The sequence below is a fragment of the Ostrinia nubilalis genome, chromosome 11, assembly GCF_963855985.1.
Source record: "Ostrinia nubilalis chromosome 11, ilOstNubi1.1, whole genome shotgun sequence".
NCBI classification, from domain to species: Eukaryota; Metazoa; Arthropoda; class Insecta; order Lepidoptera; family Crambidae; genus Ostrinia; species Ostrinia nubilalis.
This window is the reverse complement of record NC_087098.1, coordinates 5,272,040-5,298,945: the sequence shown is the minus strand read 5'-3', so window position 1 is coordinate 5,298,945 and position 26,906 is coordinate 5,272,040. Positions and strand designations below refer to the sequence as shown.

Genomic DNA, 26,906 nt, shown 5'->3' with positions numbered 1-26,906 from the left:
TCCCTGAAGAGCGCGCGGCTGGCATAACGTAGCGTTGGCGTGTATCCAAGTCACCGGCTGGTTCCACTGCAGTTTCAAAGGCACTACACCCTTGATAACCTGCCCGCCGAGTTAATGCGCGTGTTTTGAATGCCCGGGAGGAACGAACCCCACAATCCCGCATGCGAGGGGGATCGCGTTATTGCGATCTACGACGCTCTCTCGAAACCTATGATGTCATTACGTTTGTCACGTTGATTTATTGCGCACCATTTTTTAGATATAGGTAACATTTTATTACACACATTATTACTTTGATTTCCGTTTACTCGTTTTGTTTTAGTATCCATTCGAGCGTTGCCAATTCAACATGTATTCGTAGAAATAACATGCGTAATACTTGAAGAAACACATCTGATATCGGTATCTCTTCACCTTGCGCTGGCTCCATTTATTTGCCAATTAAATGTTGTCTGTTCTAAACCATTTTAATCTGAGTACTGAGTCATGACGTCCAAGGTCAATGAAATAACAGCTGCCTACAAAAACACAATGTCGTAGCTCTCTCTGGTATCCTATTTACTCTGTCTTTTTCGCATGGCGTCGCGCTAGGAAGTCATTGTTTGAGGTGTAGTGAATTGAAAACAGTTGAAGAATGCGGCTCGGCAACAATGGAGTAATTGTGCAGTTTGATTAGTGAATTAAACGCGAGAGGGCGGTCGTGTGGACCGATCACGACTTTCTGATCTCACGCCAACATTTCCCAGCGCTTGTTCCAAGTTGTTTGGACGTCACACGTGCAAAAAAATCTCAGCCTCCTTAGTGGTTAGGTGTAAACGAGTTTATAGAAATTGTCGAGATCATTATCAGCTTTTATAGAGTAAATTACATAAACGGAATACTCGTTACTTAATTGAGTCACGTATTTGTGTTATCGTAACCGCAATCAGCTGGAACTGGTTTTTCCAGAGGATTTGTACATTCCGACGTTAGTGGACAGGTTTAAAAAGGTAAATAAAGAAACTGTTATTACTCAGTATTTCTTAGATGATAGTTTTCAGAGAAAAATTGAGGTGATGTCATTTGTAATGCGTCTCTTTGGAAGTTGACTGACTCTACCTGCGTTTATAGTCGTCAATCGGAAACGATCGGTTCACATTGCAGACACAAAAAGTGTGTAGACGTGTGTAAGTGTGGAGGCCGAAGTGCTTATAATGCTGCACAAAAAACGTGATGTTCGCAACAATGTGCTCGCAGGAAGCGCGGCTGGGGCGCGCAGCTGGCGTACCGAACACATTGACATTGAACCTAACTTCGGAACTTGCATGGTAACAGCATTCATATAAATTGCGATTTATATGTGTGACGAATTTAATGGTTTAAGCCAGAGAAATGTAGAGTCATAAAGATCAATGTTTTACACCCAACATAGGCTCTACCTACATATACGTACATCTTTCAAATATGTAAATACAATAAGAAACATGCTAAGCAAAGTGCTTTAATAAGTCCCATAAAAACATCCTGAAGCGTTTTTTAATTTCTTAACGTTATTGTTCCCCTTGAAAGAGCATCGCACTTCCAATCCAACCACGTGTTTCGTTTATCTGATATCTACCTGCGCATATCCGCGCCGTCCTCTTTAAATTGATTAAAACCCGCCATGTGTACATTCATCCTGTGCACGTAAGGCGTAAGGAATCATTGCGCGTTTTCGCTTTATTACAAAAGTTTAATGTAAACCACAGGCAAGAACGGTTGAAAAATCTCATCGTGGTCCGTGATTGCGCGTAGTTCATGGCTAAGCGTTCTTGTGTGCATGTGAACGGCCGGCTTGCGGTCGCGGGCCAGACGCGGTGTTTCATTTCACATTATTACAACTCCACTCGGCGGTAGACTTTCATCCGTAATGAGGGGCGGCTCTACCCCCGACCGCAATGCATCGCCATAAAATCAAGAAACCCGCCAAACTACGAGTAAACCGAACCGTCTCTACATTTTCAGCAATTAATTTTAAATTATGTCTCGCTCATGCCAAACGAGCGGATTAATAGGACACGAATCTATTAAAATCATATCCGACATTGCTCTATCAACACTCTGCTACGCTACTAATTGTTGTGAAACGTCTCTATTAAAGAAGAGTCGCTTATTCCGAGAGAAAAGGCCTTCGATTGCGATTACACGGTACAATGGTCGTGCGTGAGAGTTACCCGCGATGTATTGTGCCATTAAATTTATTATGTATTACACCGGCGCAATGCTCTATTTACTCGGTCGGTAACAATAGAAACTAATAATGATCATTCTGCATTAATTGCCCGTTGCGTGCCGAAGCGAAGACTGTTCGCAATACTTATCGTGTCACGATCGTTACGTGCCGCGGAACGAGCGCGGCGGAAGCGAATTGAGCGGAGAAAAAAGCGTGGTTCTGTTTAAATTGAAGGTATTCTCGTGCGCGTAGAATACTCGTAAGGTCGTATTAATATTCACGTAGCGGCGCGCCCGGGGCGGGCAGGCTTCACAAAATGGCTGCCGGAGGCTCCGGCCGAGCGAGTCGTGACCGCCAGGAATCCACGCGCTCGTTCCGAACCCTCATCAATTATGCATGAATGCGGCCGAACGCCGATGTTTACTCTCCATGAGACAACAATTTATTGCGTCGTGCGGTTTTTGACATTCGATCGCAGACCGGTCCCAGCGCTTGCGATGACGAAATAGGTTACAATACAATAGGCTTTCAACTTTTCATGTCCGCGCGATGCTTTGTTATATTTTATGTTTACGTAAATCGAGACTTGCATTCACGACGTTATTCACCAGGTTGGTTTATTGAGTTATCAGCATCATGACTCGTTGACGGATTGTAAAGCACCTACGTCCTACAGTAGTTGGGTTTTTTAGCTACGCACTATAAACATATCTCGGTTATTGTTGTTTGTATTAATTGGATTACACCTTTATAAATATTTACGCATCAGTGTACCTTGTCATCGTTCGCAGTTTGTGAGTCACGGTTATTGCATCAGGATGGCGAGGAATTAATTTAATCGTAATGCTATATCTACGAGGCGCAGCTGTGTAAGCTATCGATAACTCAGTATGAATAACGCATTGTTCCTGGCGGGTGGTTCGCCTTACACCCGCACTTCGGAAATGTTTTGCTTAGAAACGGCGACTCACGGATAACTGTTAGGTGCTCTAGATTGTTAACGATTTCATTTTCACACTTGTTCGGAATGACCTACTATTAGAATTTTTTATTCAAAGTATTTAGCTTGCTTGCCTATAAGAGTTACGTATTTCCTGTTCATTAGGGCGAGAGCGTGTAGTGCCGCAAGGAGTTCAGTTGTGACAAGTTGTATTTCTCCCACGCGGAGTGATTCATGGCAGTACGGAAATCGCAAGAACAGCTAACATGCGCCTAAATAATGCCGTAAATAATCCAGACGTTTATAACGTCCTGATCTTATTACTGGGAACTACTGAGGACATAACGTTGGATGTTAATGTTATGAATATTTACGTGAATAAGGTAATGCCAGACTTGAAAGACGGCTTTTCGAACGAGTTCCAGAAATTATCAAATTATTATAATATTATACAAAGACGCTACAAACACCACGTTATTATGCATCATTTTTATATTATGTAGAGATAATTTATACACGACTGATAATACCTATATAATCACATGTTAACATAGCTCACTAAAATAACGTGTAAAACAAACAATAGTCTATTTCCACTTGTGATAATAGACGATTACTTTTATACGTATGGTTGTTTACTAAATGCCCCCGCCAAGTCGAGCGCGAAGCAAACACTGCCGTACCATCCTTTACTGGAACCATTTCGCCGCATTTTCAGGCCCCTATTTGAGAACCTCTGGATAAGACCACAACGCAGAAATTTTCGTCATCTAGTAAGCTATAATCATATACTTAAAATCCAAAATTTCAAGTCTGTAGGTCATTTAGTTCCGAAGTTAAGCGAAAGCAAAGTTTCGCATTTACGACACTCACTCACTCACTGATGATCATCAAAATAGAACTAGTACTTCCCATAAACTCAGAGAGCTGAAATTTGGTACAGAGTTAGGGTTTAATGGCCACATAAAGGGAAAACTATAAAAACTAGGAAAATCGAAGATCTGGAGTAACACCACATTCATAATTACTAGCGCCACACCGGCACCGTGGTATTCGCCTGTACCGCTCACCGCTAGATGGCGCTAGCACTTTGAGCGTCGATTTTCTGCACCGCGGTGCCCAGTTTTTTTTTCCTTTCTAGACCCCCCCGTCGATTAAGTTGAATGTTGTGTAATTTGAATTTGGTTGATTTCGTTGGTTCGCTAAGGTTAACTTATTATTAAAACAATTCTGATTTGTTGTCAATTTTAAAGGTCGCTGTTTTTAATATCGTAAAAAAAATCGATAATATTTAAGGACGACGACGTTAAATAATTATGCCACATTCTACAAAAAGAAGTGAAATCCCACCAAAAACATTCTGTAAAAAACTAGCCAAGTCTCGATGGAGCTGCTTGTTTATCTCTAAAAAGTAATGAAATCTAGACAAAGTCGTGCCAAGTCTATGGTTCCTTACTGCGATTTCTTTATTATTATAGTAATGTTGTGTGACTTGGCCGTTGAACAATCTTTATTAAGATAATCATACATAAGTATTATCGAAATACGCAGCTTTATTAAACCTACAATTGACTGGTTGTTGTTGAATCAACGTTTTCCAAGTGGCAATTTTCCATCGTCAATGGGTAGCGGTTCTGGCGACAGATTGGTGCAATGGTGTCATGGAGCACCTGGTTTTGTCACCCTACAACGGCCAAGTCACACAACATTAACTATAATAATAAAGAAATCGCAGTAAGGAACCATAGACTTGGCACGACTTTGTCTAGATTTCATTACTTTTTAGAGATAAACAAGCAGCTCCATCGAGACTTGGCTAGTTTTTTACAGAATGTTTTTGGTGGGATGGTTGTTTACTAAATAACACATTCATTTCGTGGTCCCGTTCGTTACAACTGTTACTGTGGGCTTATTTGTGTTTCTCAAGGTTCAGATCCACCGTATTTAGGCATAAGGTGTTGTTTGCCAGATAACGAGCTCGTTATCACGTCCCGCAACCAGGTTATCGACTGCCGTGTTTGCCTTCCTTATCTGCGAGTTCTCTATCTCTCTTATCTAACGAATGAAGCGGAGTATTGTTTAGAAAGCACCTATTATTAGGATTACCATTATGAGCACGAATTCTTTGAAGCGTATTCGGAGAACGCGTTAAAATATGCAGTTTATTTATAAACCCAGCGTCATTATCGGCGCGATATTTATTTCGTTTTTGTTTACAACTTTACGCGAAGTTCTAAGAAGCGATTAAAACTTTATGGGTGTAGTTTTACGGTACTTGGTACATTCTCGACGTCAAATTATGTCTACGCTAGTGGAATCTACTTGCATGTAGTTTCTGTGAACGTTTTCTACCTAAATTGTGCAATAACATAATATGGCTGTCTGTTTGTACTATTTATCTAGAGTTGTAAAGTACAATTCAAGCAGTAAATTAAACGAGTATCTGTTCCGAAACATGCGATTCCACGAACAATCCGTTTTTTCATCGCATTGTGCAAATTATAGAGTTATTCGCGTGCAACCGCTAACTCGATTAGTACAAGGCCAAAACAAGGTATGTGACCTCTTTAGCCGTTTTTTTTTTGCAAAAACACGAAACGGGTTTTGCCTGACTATTTGCCTAGGTAGGTATCCGGCTACCCGCATGACGGAGGTGATAAAAACCAGCGCAAAAACATGGCGTGGCATTGTAAATAATTGATCTACTTAACAAAAAAGTAATTGCCTTTTTTGTACATGCATCCACGATTGCTATTTATTTAGTAGGAAGGTCTGCAATCTTACGTAATTTGTAAAGTGAATGTTTAAAAAAGCTTTTATTGGGTTTGTTTCAATCAATTCAAATTTTATGATAATGTTTTCCAATGTAATTAAAATATCGTATTGAATAACATACTCGTACATTATTGATTAATCGTAAATAAACTTATGTTGTACCTATACGAGCATACTAATGTTGTATGTATGTAGCTCCTACATAATTAATATGTTTTAATTAATATTAATATCGAGATCAGAAGTGGTGTTAATTAAATCGCTCGTATAATATCTGGATAAATATCTAGTAGAAAACAAAAGCTTAGTTTTATTATTCACTGTCCACATTTTATTTGTAATTTATACAAAATTCTTCAGCGCAACAATTTCGAGCTCGCTGCAAAACCGTAACGGCATCAAGTATGAATGTATGTACATATATTATTTCCTTTGTGTTATTTATAAAACTAAACTCAGAACGAATAGCTTGTCACGAATAGTTGGGTTATTGCCAAATCGTTAGCGCTTTGTAAAATTCATTTGGTAGGTAGGGTAGGTATGTTGGTCAACGATCGCAGTTTGTTTATTTTTCAATCCACGACCCAACAAAGTTTTGCTACATTTATAGAATATTGCCTGTGCGCATTGTAGCCTAAAAAAACGTGATTAAAATTCACGATTAAGTATTTTTTGCAAGCAAATTATTATCTTATAGTTATTGAGGTAAGTTAGCAGACAGACACACAACATGTAGGTATTTTGTGCTACAGGCATAGAAATGTTGCTAAACTACTAAACGTTAAAGTTACGGATACATAACTAGAATGTCATAATGGGAACATTAACTACTATCTCATTAATTAACTCTATAAAATTCTGCTAACTTTCAGAATAATTGATTCTCAAACTTGTTTTAAAACTAGTTTTATTTTTAGCTTGTCGATGTGACCGCCAAACTACTTCTATAAATTAATGCGATTTAAACATCAATTAGAGGAATTCTTGAAGGTTCATTTATTAATAACACCAGTTTTATTACCGATAAAGTGCTTACATACCAGACTAATGTTGTTAACCAATCGAATTATGCAAAAAAGTTATAACTACATGGCCGCGGCCAGCGAGTTGCGTTTGATCGCGTGGGTGGGGCGCATCGTGATTATCAACATCTGCCTTTCCTGTTGTAATCATTTCGATCGTTTACTTTTTATAATCGCTTGAACCCAAACTGCAGCACCATCAGGTGCGCCCTCTATTGCCCGCGGGGGAAGGCTCCCCAATTGTGCACCCCCCTCGCACCGACCGCCGTTCACTTGTTGCTACGTTGCCTGCTACGACGTCGCGCGCGAGACTGGCGCTACCGCCTCCCCTCCCCCTACCTCCGACCGCCGCTTCCCCGCGGTTCAGTTCTTTGTGCGCCACTGAGGCTTTCGCATGTCTGTGCAACGTTTGCAACGAAACATTTAGACATAGTCGTGAATCTTTACAAAGATAGCATAACCCACTGGAAGTGGCGTGAGTGGATCGAAGTGTACGCTTGCCTGCCTTCGTATCTAGACCGCATTCAAGGACAACGCAAGAGGATTTGCCATTCAATAAGGAACGTGGATCAACGATTTTTCCTGTGAAATCTGTGATAGTGACTTACATTTTGTGTTAATTATTGAAGAATTGTGTCTGCAACTTGTGAGAAGTCTGGTGATTGACCAATATTTGCTTACCTCGGTTTCATTATACTGCATCTCTAACGGCCGTTTGACCTCATTTAACCACAAAAAAGTAAGTAACCTGTTTAATTTTTGATTAGTTTCAAAAACCTTCCGTGCCCAATAATAAATTCAGGGTCATTTTATGAAATGTCGAAGAATCTAAATGTTAATAATTTGTAATTTGTGGTTTTAAATTAATGAAAGAATCTGTGCTGAAAGTGATTCTTACTTCCCGACATTCCACATTCGGTGGAATATTACAGTTTAATAGTTTCTACTATAAACCAATCATTCGTAACAATTTATACAATTAAATAACTTTATAATAGGTAGCTAGATTACATAGTAATTAACTGAAGAGATAATAAACCGTTTAAGATACCAAGTCGGTAAGTAGGTATTTGTAACAACTTGCCTGCATAATAAAACTTAATTGGCTTGCCTGCCTACGACGGAACATTACCTACCTATTAGATAATGCTTTAACAAGATTAACGCACTTGCATTCATGCGTACCTACTTGGTAGGTAAGTAGGTATGTGTAATAATAACTAACTAGGTAAAATGCACCTGCATTCTGTGTGAGTAATGATGACAACGTTATTTAAATTATCACAACTTGCAAGATCTATTTATTTTTAATAATGAGACAGGGAAGTTAAAAGCCCTTGATTCATGAGAAGTCTATTATGTTATTATTATAGCTGAAAAGTAGACTATTAATCTTAATGATTACCGGTATTATTAAATTATCTTAATGGTGCCCGGGCGACATATTAGCGGTTATCTATAAAATGTCGAATGCGCATTGTTAACGTAAACAGGCCTTTGTTATCGGGCCGTTATCGCCCATTGTTTATTGTGCGCCGAATGACCAGCTGTGCTTGTTAACATTTACGTCGTAAGTTCCTTAAAAGGCCTTTCTGATGCATCGTCCGATGTAAAGTGTCTCAAGTGATTACTGTGATAAGTTAGTCACGGCGATAAAATGTCCTAAGTATTGAGGTCAAATCCGGCACGAGGCTGTACCTTATAAATTAAATAGATAACTATCTTGTATCTAAATTATCACAATACCTGCGTAGCCTAAAAGTGAAGTGTATGCCTCATTTAAGATGAAATTAATCAAATATTACATAGCTATAAAAATATAAATTATTTTATTCTGTGAATGTAGCGCGGCACGCAAACCTAAGCCTAAGCTTAGGTAATCAATCAATAACCTACATCGTGTTAGCAAAATGGCCTGTAACTACTAATAATGAATTTCAGGAGCTAAAAGAATACAATTCCAATGACACGGCATCACGTTTATTATTGCACGGGTCGATTCATTCATTTCTAAATGATAGTCATTTCTTTCCACCTGACAAGCCCCTTACAATGTTTTAGTAGCAAATCGAACAGCATATTGTTAATACAGTTCGTATCTAAAACCACTAAACCTCGTAGGCGGCATTCAATTAAATTAACAGGAGAAATGTCACCAGGGGCAAAGATAGCGAACGTGGTAGGTATATGGTGATGTCGGGATCCAAGTATAGGTAATCTTATTCTCGTCACGAGCGGGACCGGGACGCCTCGTGAGATGGAGAGATTGCGGGCTCGCGTGAGCTTTCAATAGCACGTTGCGCAATTTCCCGCACGACCACCGCCGATAGCAAACTACACCATATCTTCAAGGTGCTCTTGCATTTTAAAGTCACGAATCTCGCGGTAACGAGACAAGTGTTAGCCTTACTTGCAACTCACCCAGTCTACCTACCTACATCGGAATTTCGCAAGACCTCGTTAAAACTGCCAACATTCCTCAAACAAATTGGGACACGACAAGGTTTTTCTAAAACGATCGTGAATAAATAAGGGCAAAAATAACACGTCTTTATAAGTAGGTTGTTCTTGTTGTTTTACAGCTTTCCTTTTATAGAGGCGACCATATAAGTGCAGGTCTGTGACCCTCGTCTGTATAATTACATCGATTCAAACAAGGGCCCAGATGAAAGAATCATGCAAACAGCTGGAATAATCTCGCACTCACACGTGTTATGTAACGCAATACGTAGAGATAATTGCTGCATGGCAGTACAGAGAAAGCTTTGTTACTGCTAAATGTCCCATTAACGGTTGTCCGAGTGGAAGTGTTTCATTACACGCTTGGCGACGCGACACGCTCTACTGGCTGTAACGAGATAGCTTTGACTCCGCAAACACGACCGGATAACATGATTGCTTATAAGTATAAGAGCATATAATAATGTTAGTGAAGAGCAATAATGACAATAATTAGATGATTATAACGTGACAGAAATGAATCACTTTACTTTGTTACTCTAATTATAAAGCTGAATAGCTGCAAATGCTTGATGATCAAGAATGTTGTTTTGAAAAGCCACGAGCCGATGAGCACATTTAAACATACCACGAATTGACGATAAATCTTTGTGGTATTAAAACGTTCGAATGACTTGATTGATCGTATTGAGTCACGCGCTCACTGCGGCTCACCCTACTTCCTCTAATAACGAATGCTTTGAGCCCACGAAATGGGTTTGATGATGGCTTCGACCTCTTGACCTCTTCTGAAGCCCGCGTGCTGTCGGATGAAATGGTATAATAGACCCTGCTTCTGTTTAAAACTAAACGAGCCGCTAACGACTGACGAAGTAAATTATTACCTACTTGCGGTTTATTTATTCTCGGACGGAAGACCTACATAGTTAGCTAATGGCACGGCGTACGGTATTGCACTGAAATGAATAATTCAAAACCACGCCACTGCACTGGTGAGTTGCGAATACTGGTTTGCGGTTTTATTAAAAATCTTCACAATAGGGTATTTGAGCAGTTTAGTCGCGACCGTTGGCGTTTCTTGGAACCATTCGCCGCGTGTTTATGCTGTCGGAGTTTTCGCGGAGGGTTTTGTATAATGTGTGCACGTTGTTGCAATAGTTGCGCCTACTCGAGGCCGCCCTTCATGCATAATTCAGGCGCGGTCAGGATTTACGGCCTGCCGTCGCGTCGGGCGGCGTCAGCTCCCGCCGCGCACTTGTGTCAACTTTTTGCCCTTCCTTTCTATCTAATGAAAACCTCTCTCACCGGTCTTCCCGGCGTTTGTCTTGTCAATCAGCCGCAGCGGGCGACGTTGCCGCACTTCCCCATCGAGTTATTTGTTACTCCATTGTCCCCCGCTGATCACTGTCGCATTGTCTCGCAACTTTTGTTTACATTCGTTCAATAGTCGTTTGTTTGTAAAGAAACCAAGTTTGTTTTCTCCGAGTCTCGTATTCTATAGATATCAAATTGTTTAGAGATAAAGTTTGTTGAATTTCTTGTTATCGAACATTCTTGTTTACTAATAATGCCGTTTGTAAATCCGTCGTGGGTTTTATTGTGGTTTTATGAACTGCGTAATTGTGTCGTATCAGTTTGTAAGACAATAACATAGTAGACAGCCTTTATCATTTAAACTTGTGTCTTTAAACTTTTTGGGTTAAGTACCTACCAATATGATGAAGGTGCATAAATAAGTTCTTACATTCAGGAAAATGTAAAGATTTCCATTTAAAAATAAAATTTTTATTAAAAGTATAGAATTAGGAGATTAAGAATAATACAAATAATTAAAAATAAATGTATGTATTTAAAAAAAAACAATCCGTTTTACATTAAGTGTGACAACAAGCAATCATTATACTTAACATTTCTGCCTATTACATTATTATAAGTGCCTGTATTAAATTGGCGTGCCATTACGAGAGACACGGCCGCAAACATCGCAATCTTCGGCCGCGACCGCCGTTCTACTATTTATGTTTGTTATGAATAATCATGCGATGCGATTATGTAAATGCGGATCCTCGTTAACAGCGGCTCATTAAAATTCCATTGTAGTGCGCTCGACACGCAAGCGCTTGTGTAGGTGTCGTTTCGAATTTTTATAAGAATGATTCACATTAATACTTCAGCGTTCATTATTTATCTAAAATGTTTTGTTTTTTTTTGTAATTAATCTTCCCGTCTGAGTCTGTATCTACGATCGCGTGCGAGTGTAAATGGAACATAAAAAGAGAAATTTGAAATACACTCGCGTGTCGGCTGACGAGACGAGCGGTTAAACTTGTGTGTATCGTTATTTTTACTTTTTACACGTGGCGTGAATACTTTGAACGGTTCTATTCGATTATTACGGTATTACATCCGTAATAAATGAATGACTTATCCAACATTTACTACGCATACTGTGCTTATCGGCTAAAATTCCTCATACTACATACGTTTATTATAATGTAGAAAAGGTTTCTAAATAACGTCATTTAATTGACACGCCAACGACTAACACGCGAAGAAAATTAGTCTCATGCCAATTTTACTGAACAAGTTTAATATTATTAAGTAAATTATAATGCAAAAGTATAGGTAGAAATTGAAAGCATTTCAAATAAAGAAGACATCGGTCAATTAAACCGTCATCCGGTGTAATATTTTATCATCTTTAATTGCGGACATAAAGTCGGGGCTTTTGTCACATTGCCCCCGTTAGCAACTCGCGCCAAGCTCCGCTCAGCAGTGTTGGCACAGTCGGTAGTTGGCGTCCAGCGCCATTCACGCGCGGCGCGCAGCACCGTGCCAGCTGTCGCTACCAGCGCTGCTCATCACCCACTTCCCCTTCCGGCGTCCGACTCCGACGAGCCTCATTAAACATTCGCACCACGACACCCGCCAAGGCTAGAGCGCGAGCGCCACTGAACGCTGTGAAAGTGTCTTACGAAATCGCATCAAGGTTCGCCGATAAAAAATGCCCTCATTATACGATTACGCCCTTACGACATCCGATCGTAAATAAACACCTTTTCTGCCCGCTCATTCCGTTCTCATTAGAGTGACTGACTCGCTAAATTGTCCGATGACTCGGCTGAAAACAGCTTCGCGTCCGCATACAATACATATTTTTGTGCAGCTGAGTGGGCGTTGTGTGAATGAGCTTATGTTGGCGGCAGCCCAAACGTGTCGACAACATGAACGCTGACGTCAGCGCTTTGACAACATTCAGCTGATACGGAACACATGACAGATTGAAATTGATCCGCGATAAATTATTATTAAATTGTTATTTTTAGTAACAGTTTGTTTCAATTGAACATAGACATGTCAAATGTTTTCGAAACCGAGATCAGTGTTTGATAACAGTTTGTATTGTTTCAGGTGTGGCCGTAAGTGTGAGTGCAAGTGATGTCGTCGACGTCAGTGACGAAAACGACAAGTGTGTGAAAGCCGAGGAAGTGAGCAAGCCCGAGGTGGTCGCTAACAGTGAGGGTGAAGTGCGGAGTGAAGTGAGCGGTGCGGGCGCGGATGGTGTGGCCAGCGCCGTGGCCTCCGAGGAGGATGATTGTGTGATAGTGTGCGCTCGCGATGCGGACGAGCGGTCCGACTCGGGCGTAAGCGGGCTGCGCTCGGGCGGCTCGGCGAGCTCGGTGGAGAGCGAGTGGCGCGGCATGGCGCACGGCTACGGCGGCGGCCCGCCCCCGCCCCTGCTTCACCTGCCCCCGCCGCCGCCGGCGCTGTACGCCAACGAGCTGCTGTGGAAGCAGCGCTACCAGGCGCCGCTGCACGCGCCGCTGCACCACGCCATCGCGGACGAGTTCCTCGCCGCGGCCAACTACGACAGAGAGAGACATGAAAGACTGCTACGGTGAGCTTCTTGCACTTTTTCTAGACAAAATTACATTTAGAGTAGGCGCACACCGTTGATTTTTAGTTGGCCGATAGTTGTGCCCGATTTCAAATTGTATGAAGAATCGGCCAAATCGAATCGGCGTAGTGTGCGCACTTCCATACATGCCCATACTGATCAACAGCCCGACTAAACTATCGGCCGACGAAAAATCAACGGTGTGCGCATACTCTTAGCAGGCAGTTCGTACTTCCTCCCACAGAAAAAAGAACTTACCGCTCCATAGCCGTTATCGTAGAAATCCCGTAGAACTTGTCTCTCAAATAACATACAAATTATCTCAAGTCAGTGTACGAAAGCTGCAGTTCGTTTCGTGTTTCCCCTACAGAAAAGAACGTAACGCTACGTAGATGTTATCGTAGAAATCCCTTAGAACTTGTTTCCCACATAACACAAATTACCTCAGGTCAGTGTACGAAAGTTGCACACATGATCTTAAGGCAGTTCCTTTGGTATTTCCCCTCACAGAAAATAACTTAACGCTACGTAGAGCTTATCGTAGAAATACCGTAGAACTTGTTTCCCTCATACATAATGATACATTTATCTCTGGCGGAACGCTATCAAAATTAAATTCAATGTCAAGGATAAATTCAATCCCTTTATTGGTCGAATTCAAAGTTTAGATCACTCTAAGTACTGGTAAACCATGCTGAATAAACATCGTACATACCGCTACTATGTAGCGTAGCGATTTCATAGACCCTCGTAGTATTTCCGTAGAACTTTTCACTGCATTATTAGAATTTTATCGTAATGTAATAAGTAATCCAATACAAGTTCGATTTGGTAACGCTCTGATACGCGTGTGTATTTATTTCCAATAAAATTAACACAGCGTGTACAATCAAAACTTCATTATTGAGGCCGGAGCAGTTTCGTTCCGCCCGAATGACTCGCTTGTTCCGATGCTTAGTAAATATTGTGAGTCACGGTTGATCGTGTAACTATGTATAGGCATAATTGGTTTAGTTCCAAAGAAACTAACCTAAGTTATTGTTCCATTCACTTGATATGGGCAACGTTTTACTAGTATGTTATTGTATTGGGACACTAACGTGCGATATCTAAACGTTTTATAACACAATGAATGAGATATCTAGACGGTGTATCAAACATTAACGTAAAATCGAGCTGGAAAAGCTCGTAAAAGCGCCGTAAACTGTACCTCTAGTAGGAAAAACTTTCGAGTTCGTTTCGTTGCGTATTCAAAGTGTCATCGAAAAATTTTGTATGAAAAATTAAACAGCGCCCCCTAGGGCGGCTATAATATAGGGGGCGCTGTTTAATTTTTCATACAAAATTTTTCGATGACACTTTGAATACGCAACGAAACGAACTCGAAAGTTTTTCCTACTAGAGGTACTGAAAATACTTCGCCGTGACCTTGGCGTCGCGTGACCGCCGCTTATCTCTGAACACTGAACGCATTTTTAAATAGAACTTACCTAAAATCGTTAACGTTTACAATAACAAAATACATATTTACGATGAAGAAACCACAAAGAAAAGAAGAAAGAAAGAAGTGCCACAAGAAACTTAGGCCTTAAATAATGTGTTACGCTCAGAATACATGTTCTGTATTTTGAGGTGTATCAATTTGATAGATATGTTACGGTTAATGTGATAAATTGAAAATTATTAATAATAACCGGTTATTATGAATAATTACCGACAGTCGCGGTAAAAGTGATAAATTAATCACATTTAACAGTGATTATTTAATAATTCAACCTTAGTACTAACAAATTTCTTAAAAGAGAACAACATCTTGTGTACGTGCTCGTGTACAGCCAAACTTTTGAACGTTTTGATATCATATATTAATATAATTTGGCATAATGAGTTTGGAATGTTTCTTGCATAATATTACTTTTCCATGATGCCTATAACATAATGTTTTGATTTAATGTGAAAAATAGGTTAAGGTGCGGCGGAGGTGGCCCTTGGGCCACCCCTAAGCCGCCTATTTAGTTTTATACACACTTATGACCTCATATTAATCACATTAACCAAATCATGCGGTAATTATTCATAATAACCGGCGATTATTCATAATTTTCACATTTATCACTTTGACCGTAACAGATACATCTATACTTACTTTCTACATGCAATAAGAATTCACTGTCTAAAAACCTTACCGTTACTTGGGCATTCCATTTTGTATTTGTCATTAACTATATATAAAGTTATCAAACAAAGTCTTCAATGTTTTGCGTCTAATTAGTAGGTAAATATGACATATAAAAACAACAAAGATAAGGCAAAATAGGAATATTTCATACTTTGAATGTCATTTCTGAGAAAACCGGCTTCGTGAGAATTCTGATCAAAACAACAAACAATGATCAAATTACCAATTTCATGAATATTAGCTTTACCTATTTCTTCTTTTCGCATGAAATGTATTTTTGTTAGATGTTATTTACTTAGGAAATGTTATTGTTTGTTTGTTTTGTACACAATTACTCTTAAATTAACTCCTGTAAACAAACAACAAAATTAGACCTGAAAATAAACATCGTTATTTTGACATCGTTAACAGACACAAATGCAGACTTTACTTTTTTGTTGCAAACTACCATTATAAGCTAACTCGGGCACAACTTTACGTCTTCATTGAAGCTCAAATCCCAATTTCACTGACTCGCTTATCATTTTGTACAAACTACTCCCTAATCTAAAAAATCTCACAAATGCCACGGGACAAAGGAATGATCCTCTATTCAGAAATGGTTTGTTTTGCTCCTGAAAACATTCGACATAAGATTTATCCATAGAATAGAAAAAAATATTATCATCCTATACAAAATACGTTCAATTTTAAATAACCTAGTTGTTGCTAAATCCTTCCAATTCCAAAGTTCCAGTTACGTGAGTTGTGTAAAAATTTGAATATTATTTAAATAAATATCTTGCGATGAGGTAACCCGTCATGTTTATTTTGACACTGATTGAGGTAGGTAAAATAAATCCCTTACGTAATTTGCCATTTTCAAAGTAGAGAACTCATTGTTAAGGTCTTACATGATTTATCATTCAAACATCTTATTGTTAAGTAATAATACTCGTAGTAAAATAATGTAGAAGCATACTATTTATTTATTTTCAAGATCTTTCAAATCATCATACTGTGACTGAAACTAAACTAATAAAAATCGTTATGCTCTAATAATCCCTAAAATGCCCTAAATAAGTAGTTATTTGCGAAACTAATGAAATATTCCCTAAATAGTACAATCTACGCAAACGTGATCATGATAGGCATATCTAATTTGAATTAACAAATCAGTTTCACGCTATCCATCCATGGCCAACTAGTATGAACCAAATGTCAAATCGAAACGATCGGAATTTCCAGTTATAAATAAAATGGCGCGGACGTAATCATTATAGCCTGTGGTTTAATTAGATTCACGTCGTCGTGCTTGCCGTGCTGAGACTCGGCCCAAGGCTGCCTGCTCGGCTCGGCTCGAGCTCTAGGTCAAGGCTGCGTATTGTAATGCCGCGTATCCGTATAACGAACTTCAACATCATGTTCGATATCTTATTTGCATTTGCGTAACGCAATGACGTCACGTTAATGATTATTTTTAGGTGTTATGAGTGATAATGTAGATTTAGATACGTGCTTAATTTTAAATATTGGTTACATAAATTAAGTTTTATTTATCGGTTGTTGTCTAAACATCGCAGTGAAATTAAAATAAATTGTAGACATTTGTGAATATCATTTGAATAAATGTAGAACTGATTTCATTACTATTTCGAGACAAAATATAGAGCTCCTAATTTGTTTGAAAATAGAAATCACAAAAATAAGGCAGCGTTTTTTCTCCAAGAAACTTGACCTTTATTTCACCTTGGAATGAAGTCTGCAGTTATGTTAAGAGTTTTCGAAGTCTTATTTCGTAGGTACAGATCTCAGTACAGATGCATAACAAGTTAAAAAATTATTTTAGGTTCATTTTCTTGCTACTGTTTTGCAGAATGGATGTATTTTCCTTTTAATATTAAAATTTACGATGACAAACACTTTTTGTTATCAATTGTCTGCAAATAAGGAAGTACAAGTATTTACATACACACCTGAATGATTGTTATTTTTTCTTTGAATGAACGATTTTTGTTTTCAACTTGTTTTTTAAAGCGCTTAACTGGGTTCAAAGGTCACCTTGGGCGCGTAGAAAAAATGTATGTTGTATGTGTTTACTTTTTATTTAAACTTTGCAACATTATAAGTTAGATTGTGTGTGTTAATGATTAATTCAGAGGTCAGTGACACGTATTAGTAAAACCACAGAATAATAATAAGTACTGTTTCCCAATAGTTTTAAATGTTTTACCTACATAAAAGTGATCGTTTTCTCAATTTACATACTTGAGTATCTGCCTCTGTTAACTGCTAAATCTAAGTAACAAATTAATTACTAATTATCTCATCTAGCAAAATATGATGTATAGTGAACATTGTGAAATTAGAAATGCTTTCCCAATTAACCTTTAACTTGATAAGTTCAATTATTTAAGTTTCTTTAGCTACCTGCTGCCGGTAATTAAGTTTGTGTAAAGACTTTGAAGGTATTTCTGATCAGAAAGTATGAAATTAATAACATTACTTCAAATAACATTGCTCGTGAACATAAATAGTAAGTAACCTTGACATTATAATGTCAGATTGCGATACAATTATCGCTACGTTAATGATAGGTAGTTCTTCTTAATGATATTGTTTACTTTCTGTATTTTTACGTCATTGTAAAATCCCAGTTTATCAACTTCTTTAAAAAATTCTGTGTCGATATAAATTTTCCGGGAGCATGGTGATAAAGTAATAGCTATTATTATAATCCCAATTACATGAAAATGTTAATCTGGGTTATAAACAATAATATGTATTGTTAAGTTTCATCAAAATCCCGTTCAGTTATTTTTGCGTGAAAGAGTAACAAACATCCAGACATCCAAACTTTCGCATTTATAATATTACTAGTAGGAGTACAGAATTTTATTTAAATCTGGTTATTTCATATCGTTGCTACGATCTTAACAACGATATCCGTAGTCGTACGCTCTATATTAAAGTTTATAATAAGTTTTCTTTTGTGTAAATTAATTAAGTTATTCTATTCAGTGATATTTTTATTTCATAGGAAATTAAATACACGTGGATATTGAGGTGCTCCTGGAACATTCGCCTGCAATGTAACGTTTCAGATCATTACAATACTGCCTCCCTGACTTGACGAGCTTTTTCTTGTAATGTAGTGTAACATATCTTATTTTGATCATAACATTGTATTAATATTATGAAGTTCCGCCCTGTAATGCTTTGTTCCCTTCCCTTGCCTAATGTAGAGCATTACCTCTAATCTGTAACATTACAGGTTGCGCACTGTTATGATCGGTTCACCAGTTCCCTCACTAATGTAATGCTCGACTCTGTAACGTTACATTAAAAGGCAAATACTGCAGGTACTCCTTCGTTTAGATTGCTATGATGACATGTCATAATAATAAAATGTACAAATACTTGTCATACATTACGTACATCACATTTATGCCACATTTAGTTAACATTTGCTATTTTATTTAATGCTCTAACCTAACATAAATAAAGGATAGTGCCAGGGTCTGGACCAAGTGCTGCCCAGAATCAACCCATAGTGCATTTTGTTCCTCAGACCAATACTAATGTGTACACCGAAGCGCACTGCAATCTATCCCTGGAGTTAAGAGAAAAAAAGAGTTTTGTTTTGAAATATTTTCATACAAAATATCATCGATGTATACGTACTACGCATAAGATTTCGTGATTTTGGCATTAAATAACACTCGCTATGTTGAACTTAACCATACTGCATCCGTACACCTTACTTTAGTGCGACTTAGACATTCTTTATAAGCGATCTAGCGCTGTTGCAATAGTTTGGTTACTTGACAGAAATCATTATTTCCAAAATGAATCAAGAAGTTTTAGTTCTCTATCCTTGCGAAAAATCAATTTATTGGTGTAGGTATTACAATCGATTATTGAAGTTATTGTAAGCTAAAACTTCTTGCTCTATTTTGGAAATAATTAATTTCGGTCAACTAACCAAACTACTGCAACAGCGCTTGATCGCTTATAAATAATAATGTCGAAGTCGTACTAAAGTAAGGTGTACGGATGCAGTATGGTTAAGTTCAACATAACGAGTGTTATTTAATGCCAAAATCGCGAAATCTTATGCGTAGTAGGTATACATCGATGATATTTTGTAAGTAAATAATTCCAAACAAAACTCTTTTTTTCTCTTAACTCCAGGGATAGATTTCAGTGCGCTCCGATTTACAAATTAGTATTGGCCTGAGGAACAAAATGCACTATAGTTTCATTCTGGGCAGCACTTGGTCCAACTTCCATACATGGATTGGCACTGTCCTTTCACGGGATTTTTGCAACATACATAAAATTGAAAAAATTCAGAAAAAGTTTATTAGATTTTTAAACTTCAAACACTGGATAATGGGCACGACTTACGAGGCTGACTGTAAGCATCATCATCTACTTCCTTTAAAACTGCGAAGAGAAGTCGCTGATCTTACCTTCCTCCATAACCTAATTAATGGTAAAATAGACTGCAGTGAGCTTCTTTCGCGAATCAAGTTACAGGTGCCAACTCATGCCAATGTCAGGAGAAATTATCTTAGACTTCACGTTGATGCATGTACCACTAATTATGGACGCAATTCCTTCTTTAACAGAGTTTTCAAAACATTTAACAGCAATTATTCTGAAAATTTTGACCTTTTTCATATTGTGAGACCAAACTACTTCAAAAATCAAAGTAATAAAGAATTCTTTGGCGACACTACTTAGCACTCTCCCGGTAAAAAGTTGAAGTATCTGTTTACTGCTTAATATTCTGCTATTTTGGTATGGCTTTAGTAGGTATTTTCTGTATTGTTTTAACTTTTTTCATATATTGTAGTTATACTGCATGCTAAATAATTTGTTTTGGATTGTATCTTGATATGCTATTTGTGAAAACTATGTAAGGCATTTTTGATCTTAACCGCCTCATCTATTAATAATACATATATATGCTGTTTGTTTTCCATAAAATAAATAAATAAATAAAATAATTTTAAAACGGTAAATATAATAAGTACTAGTACTAGTCAAATAAGTACTTAAACCTAATATATTTTTGTTCATAAATCAGTACCGCGATCTTTGTTGTTCTACTAAACCCAAAGAAAGTAAAGCTTGCTTTGTTTTGGTGTTCTTCGTCCAAATTGGATGAGGAGACATTCAAATTCATATGTTTTATTCAGTACATAGGCCCTTTCCAGGGCACTTATACAATACACGTCCCAAATATACATAGCTTGCCCTACCACAACTTCGGGACAACATATGGACTGGTGGCACTGGTGCTGAGAAGAAGTGGCCGAAGAAACTCAGTCACCTTTGTCAGCATTCGTAGAATCATTCGAACTTCTCTTGTCAATTTAACCTTTAACTGGTGACATGGTTTTTGTGTAACGTAACTGGTGACGTACGGTCTGAGAGGCCGCTACCGTATCAAGACTGTAGCATAGAAACTAGGTAAGGTAGCATACCACAATCTTTAAAAACAGATTACTAGCATATAGAAGAATTAAATTTAAATAAAATAATAAACTCTAAATATCATTTTTAATGCAGAACTTGCTGTTAAATTATATGTAGTAATAAAAATCAAAAAACTAGAGATGAGATCGATAATCGCAAATAAAGAAATTTAAATCAACAAATTATAACAAAATTAGTATTTTTTATTATAGTTCCAATGATAATCAATTTAAAAAAATCTATCACACATAGGTAACCTATCATTTTAGAAAACTGGCAGTGGTGAAACTTTTGTATTTTTTATTGGCTGTCAGGGCATTTATTGTTTGGCATAAAGTGGACCGTCATTTTCACTTTCTGGCTGATTCTCGTCAATTGGTCCTTCATCTTCAAAAACACTTTCTTCGGCTTCCGAATCATGGTCACTTTGCTCCTGAACGATGTTTTCAGGAACATATTCGGCTTCCGACCCAATTGAGTCTTCCTTTTCCGGATATTTTTCAACTGGCGAATTTTCAAGTCGTTTCATAAAGTATGGCACTATATTCCCAACTAATGATCCTACGCTTCTTTTTTTGGAGTTATTTAAGTATCAATCGCAAGTAAAAACTGTAAAAATACGAAAAAACTGTATGAAAAAAATGTCACGTAACTGGTGACATGCGGTCTGAGAGACCGCTGCTGAACTTTACATCGATGTAACTTGCCGATTTGGAGCTGAATGATGCAAATATCCTTATCTACGGCGTAGACACAACTAAACTTGAAGCTACTGAAGCGGTGAAACATGGGAAGTACGGGGAAGGGGGTGAAACGATGTTTCGCTGACGCCGCGCGGCCTGTGAGACCGCTTGTCACCAGTTAAAGGTTAAGTAATTTTTATTAATCGTTCTTTTGATTCGATAGATAGATATTTATTTGTATCACCATAATGTAACATAGGGTAGATAAGGCTTAAAGCTAAATAGATCATTATGGACCGTGGTCGGGCACTGCAATTAGAACAATGGACTTTAGACAATTTGTATTTTCTCTTGATTATAGTATTAAGTAAATGAGCGTATCTTCACCTTAAAGGCCGCCAACGCACCTGTGTAACGCCCTGGGTCTGCGGGTGTCTATGGGCGACGGTAATCACTTACCATCAGTACCTCTAGTAGGAAAAACTTTCGAGTTCGTTTCGTTGCGTATTCAAAGTGTCATCGAAAAATTTTGTATGAAAAATTAAACAGCGCCCCCTATATTATAGCCGCCCTAGGGGGCGCTGTTTAATTTTTCATACAAAATTTTTCGATGACACTTTGAATACGCAACGAAACGAACTCGAAAGTTTTTCCTACTAGAGGTACAGGTGATCCGTTTGCTCGCTTGCCTCCTGTCACATAAATAAAAAAAAAAGATCATATAGAGTCTACACTGTAGATTGTGATCCTTGATAAAGCGAGTGTGTGGGATTTCTTCCTTCCAGTAATAATTAGGGAACATAAATACGCAAGCATGGTTAAACGAGTCCCTCAATGTGGATTAAATCAAATAAGAATGGTGATGGTTTCCCCACCACAAACTGGAAACCAAAGATAAATACAATTACAATGTACCTACTTAATATGAAATATCCACTAAATCATTTATAAATAATCGAGACCAGTAAATCGGAAGACAAAAAAATTTAATGCCCAATGTTTCGCCATTCTTGCCATATTATTTATCACGGGACAAGCAACTTTACGTACTTTTCTTCAGCTAAACCAAATAGATTAGCGTGGAAATATCATATTTTCAAACGTTATTTCTGAATGATTAAGACTTATTTTATGATTAAGATAAGATGTGTGTGGGCGTTATTATCGTCATGGATATCAAGCCACACCCATTCTATTTTATCGATTGTGGTCGATTTATCTCAAATTCTTGCTTTAATCTCATCAGCTGTTGGCAGTTGAGATCGGAATCTATTGTTTGTTTTGTGATGGGATCTTGAAATGAATGATGCTTCCAATCTAATCCTATCACGTAACTTCACTTTAATGTGCACTAATCTATGGGTTTCCCCTGTCGTTTTGTCCAAATTAATGTGTGTTAACGGTGGTTAACATAATTTATAACAACAAAGCGAATAGTCAATACTTCATTTCTTAGGCTGAGTTGCACCACCTTACTTTAGCTTTAACAAACGTCAAAAACTGTCAATCCTCATACTATAAACTATAAACACCGGTTATTGTTACAGTTACGGTTAAAGTAAGTTGGTTCTACTCAGCCTTAGAATCCATGCATAGCAAGCTGTTTTAACAAGCATTTACTGAAATATTTTGCTGACTGTGGTAATAGGTATGGATGGTGTTTTGTTTTTCAGACTTCTCAAGCCTTGGCATAATCAAATCCTCATCAGTGCTTTTCTATAACAATAATCTCTAAAATCATTTAGAATTTAATTAATCGTGTGTATGAATAAAAAAAATAAATAAATAGAGATAACAGCGCGTTCCGTTTGCATGAAACATGTGTCGACGGCGCGGCGCCTGAAAAAAAATCGTTGTATACGGTTCTTAATATTAACATTTTCCCTACTTAACAGAATAATTATATTCATTACATTACATAATTGCTGTTTATTAGTTTTTATTGCTATAGTTCTAATAGCAAGTAATATTTGGTGAGTAATTAACAGTAAATTATATGTATATTATACTTAATAAATGCCTTTTATTTCAAATTAGTATACTTACTGTTGTGTATCACATCTACTTGTTTAGTGATAGATGGTATCATTATCGTAACAGTGTAGTAATCAAATGACCTTTAGTGATTTGTTTTCTTACTCGATTTATTAATTTCGCTTAATTGATTCTGGTTCAAGTATTTTTAGAAGAGATTTAAACAGTGAATATTCAATTTCAACGTCTATTTAATTTTTGAAAAGTCATGCCCTTTTTATACTACTTTTTACTGACGGATTTAGCCTTATAGAGCTGAACATTGTTCGCCGACTCTACAGGGTGTTTCAAAATACCCCCTAAAGCCTGAAAGGGCACAGAAACTGAAACAATCTGAAATAGAAGCCGTTGTTCCTATTGTCATATCTTGAACGGTTTTGGAAATAAGTACATCGAAAGTTTCCAAAAATATCGATATGAATTCCCTCCCTTTGATCAGCTGCAGCGGGGTTCATCGAACGCAAATCATAGACTTTGTATTTTTCAGAATGTCAATTAGCCGCATTTTTTGCCTACTTCCTTTATCGATGTGTTAAAAGCATGTTTGTTCGTTAAATAAACATTTTAAATAGGTACTCACTTACACTTTACATGTGTACGTACATTTGAAAAATTTTGTGAAAACTTCATCTATCGAAATCAGGCCACTTGATGGAAAAAAAATCGTAAGTAAATAACTTTTTCCGATAGTAACATCACTACTAATGATAGTTTTCAAACATTCTTAGACAACAGAAAAAAAATAAAAAAATCCGTGAAATTCCAGGTAGGTTACGTTACCGTACCTTCAGTCGAATTCTGTTATTATTTAATCTTTGAAATTGCATTTCCGCCCATCTTTAGCTTACTCCTAGTACCTTTCCTGGTACCACCAGGAGTAAGATTGAATTGTGTTCCGTATAAAAATAAGCATTTAGTAACCAGTTTGTAAGTTCACCATAAGCACCAATAAGGCCTCATAATTACGGAGCCGCAGCGCGTGATGCGGTACTTATTATCGCACGCATAAACACAAAAAATATTGATGCGAGACGGGTGAAGTGGTGGTGCCAGCTGCATCTCTTCCCGCGGTGAATCCCGCAACAATAAACGCCGTGTGAGACGCATCGAAGCCATCCGCAGGATTCGGCTGCAAATAACGTTCCATTTCAAGAATACGCGTCTTAAATCGCTTTTCCGTAAAAGCACTCATGCACACACAATGCCAATGTTTGAACTCAGTTGGTCGCACAGCGTAAGATGCCCGGCGTCTCCGTAAATGAGGCCTTAGTTTTATTTCATTTTTTTATTTAAACAATTTGTTGAGTAGTCATTGGATACAGAGGCGTTCACATCATATTTTACAAAATCCTTGCAAAATGGCTCCTATTTAAAATGCTGAGAATTTAAAACAATTCTAAAATAATAATAATAACAACAATAACAACAACAACAACAAAAAACGTACATTTTGACAAACATTTTATTTAGTAAGGCAAGCGCTCAAAGAAAGGCCAACGCGGAATCAAAAGTACTAGGGAAACATCAGTGCTTGAGCTTAAGCATTTTGGGTTTTCAGTTTCTTTTACGAAACCCTAATAGACAGTGATTGTAAACATTTTTACTTAGAATTTTTTTTGGTGGCTTGTTTTGAGTTTGCACATTTGCATAGTAACGGTTGGCACCTTTTAAACCCGCGCGTTCGCGGGGGCGAGTGGGGCGCCTTATTACATTTTTCAATTATCCCAAAAGTGAAATTTTAAGTTGGTATGAAGAACATGACGTCATACTGTAGCATCGTATCGTACAACTCCGTGTAAGTTTTTCCCTCCATTCGATAAAATTTGTCGTAACAGAAAAATCAAAAAACATTAACTACTCACATCCATAATCATTATTTCAAAACACATAAATACCTAGTCAATGGTAATACTAACTTACCATCAGGTGAGATCGCGGCCAAATGTTTAACTATTCATTTAAAAAATATGTTTTTATTTACTCATAAACCTTTCTTTAATAAATTTCAAAATCGCCTCGTACTTTTAAACTTAAAATCTTAAAAATCAATGAAAAATTAAAATAATACCCAAAGAAAATGTTGGCAACCTCATTGGTGGGCAGACGCTCGGGAACACCACCCCCCGCCCCATCTAACGGCTAACTCGTGCGCAGCGCTGCGCGCCTGGTGGCGCCTGGTACACAATGGGCCGAAATATGCATTGCGTACTTATTCCGGACCAACAATATTTTTTTATTCACAAATAATTTTAAACATGCCTTTTGTATGTTAAACTTTTGGTGGTACAAATACTCTTAAGATTGTGTATGTAATTCTAACTCAGCAAACTCTTGCTGTAAACGTAAACTTATTACAAAGGTAATGCTAGAACATAATCACGGGATGATATTACTTTAATATGCTTAAACTAAACAAGGCGGCTGAATAAAGGTATGGGAGAAATACTAAGTAGGTGCGCGTTATTGACACTGATATCAGAACGCCTAAACATTGACGCTCAGTCAATGAGAAGGTGACCTTTGTTCCTTAACTCGCCGAGCCTATTATTTACTTTGCGTGTTTGAACACAGTCACTCAATGTTTTGTTAAATTTATTAATTATCTCTTTGTCAAACAAAATAAATCAAAAATAGCACAAAAAAGCACAACTATTTGAATTGCATACTCATCTGTTTTCGGAATGCAGATCATAGATTTAAAAAGATAGCTGATTCTGGTTTTACATTATTTGTAGAACAGTCATGTTTCTGATGTTGCAGTAAGTTAAGAGGACTGTTTATTTACAGAGATGCAATTAATGTTCCCGTGTAAACACGTTTAGGATTGTTATGTTAAGTAGGTAACTAAATTTTACAATATTTTTTCGGGTATGTTGGTGGGTGGGGCTTGTCACTTGACACCTTTTGACAAGCAGTTTCATACTAATTATGAGACATTTGGACATAGACTTAAAATTAAGTTAAAATTTAGTTACCTACTTTAACTACTTAGTACGTGTAAATCAGTCTTAGGCTGCTTTTGCAAAAGTGAAAATTATTAAGGGACGTTTTAGAATGTTGATATGAAAATAAATCTGAGAATTCAATAACATTTCTTCTATTTTAAAATGAGACGCAACTTGGTAGACAAAGTAGGTACATAAACGACATTGCGACATTCCTTTACCTGGGAAATAAAAATTAGCGTACTAAAATCATTCGAAATGTTGCATTGTCATAATAAGAAGTTGCAAAAATTTGGCATGTGGCACGATCCCG

General features: G+C 37.6%; 1 protein-coding gene across 1 annotated transcript in view; it reads left to right on the top strand.

Moving 5' to 3' along the window:
* LOC135075973 (protein PRRC2A-like) overlaps positions 1-26,906 on the top strand; it is a 200,160-nt gene that overhangs the window by 168,207 nt on the left and 5,047 nt on the right. Inside the window, exon 9 of the mRNA XM_063970419.1 lies at positions 12,800-13,286. Coding sequence (XP_063826489.1) covers positions 12,800-13,286 — 487 coding nt within the window. The remainder of the gene's footprint in view (positions 1-12,799; positions 13,287-26,906) is intronic.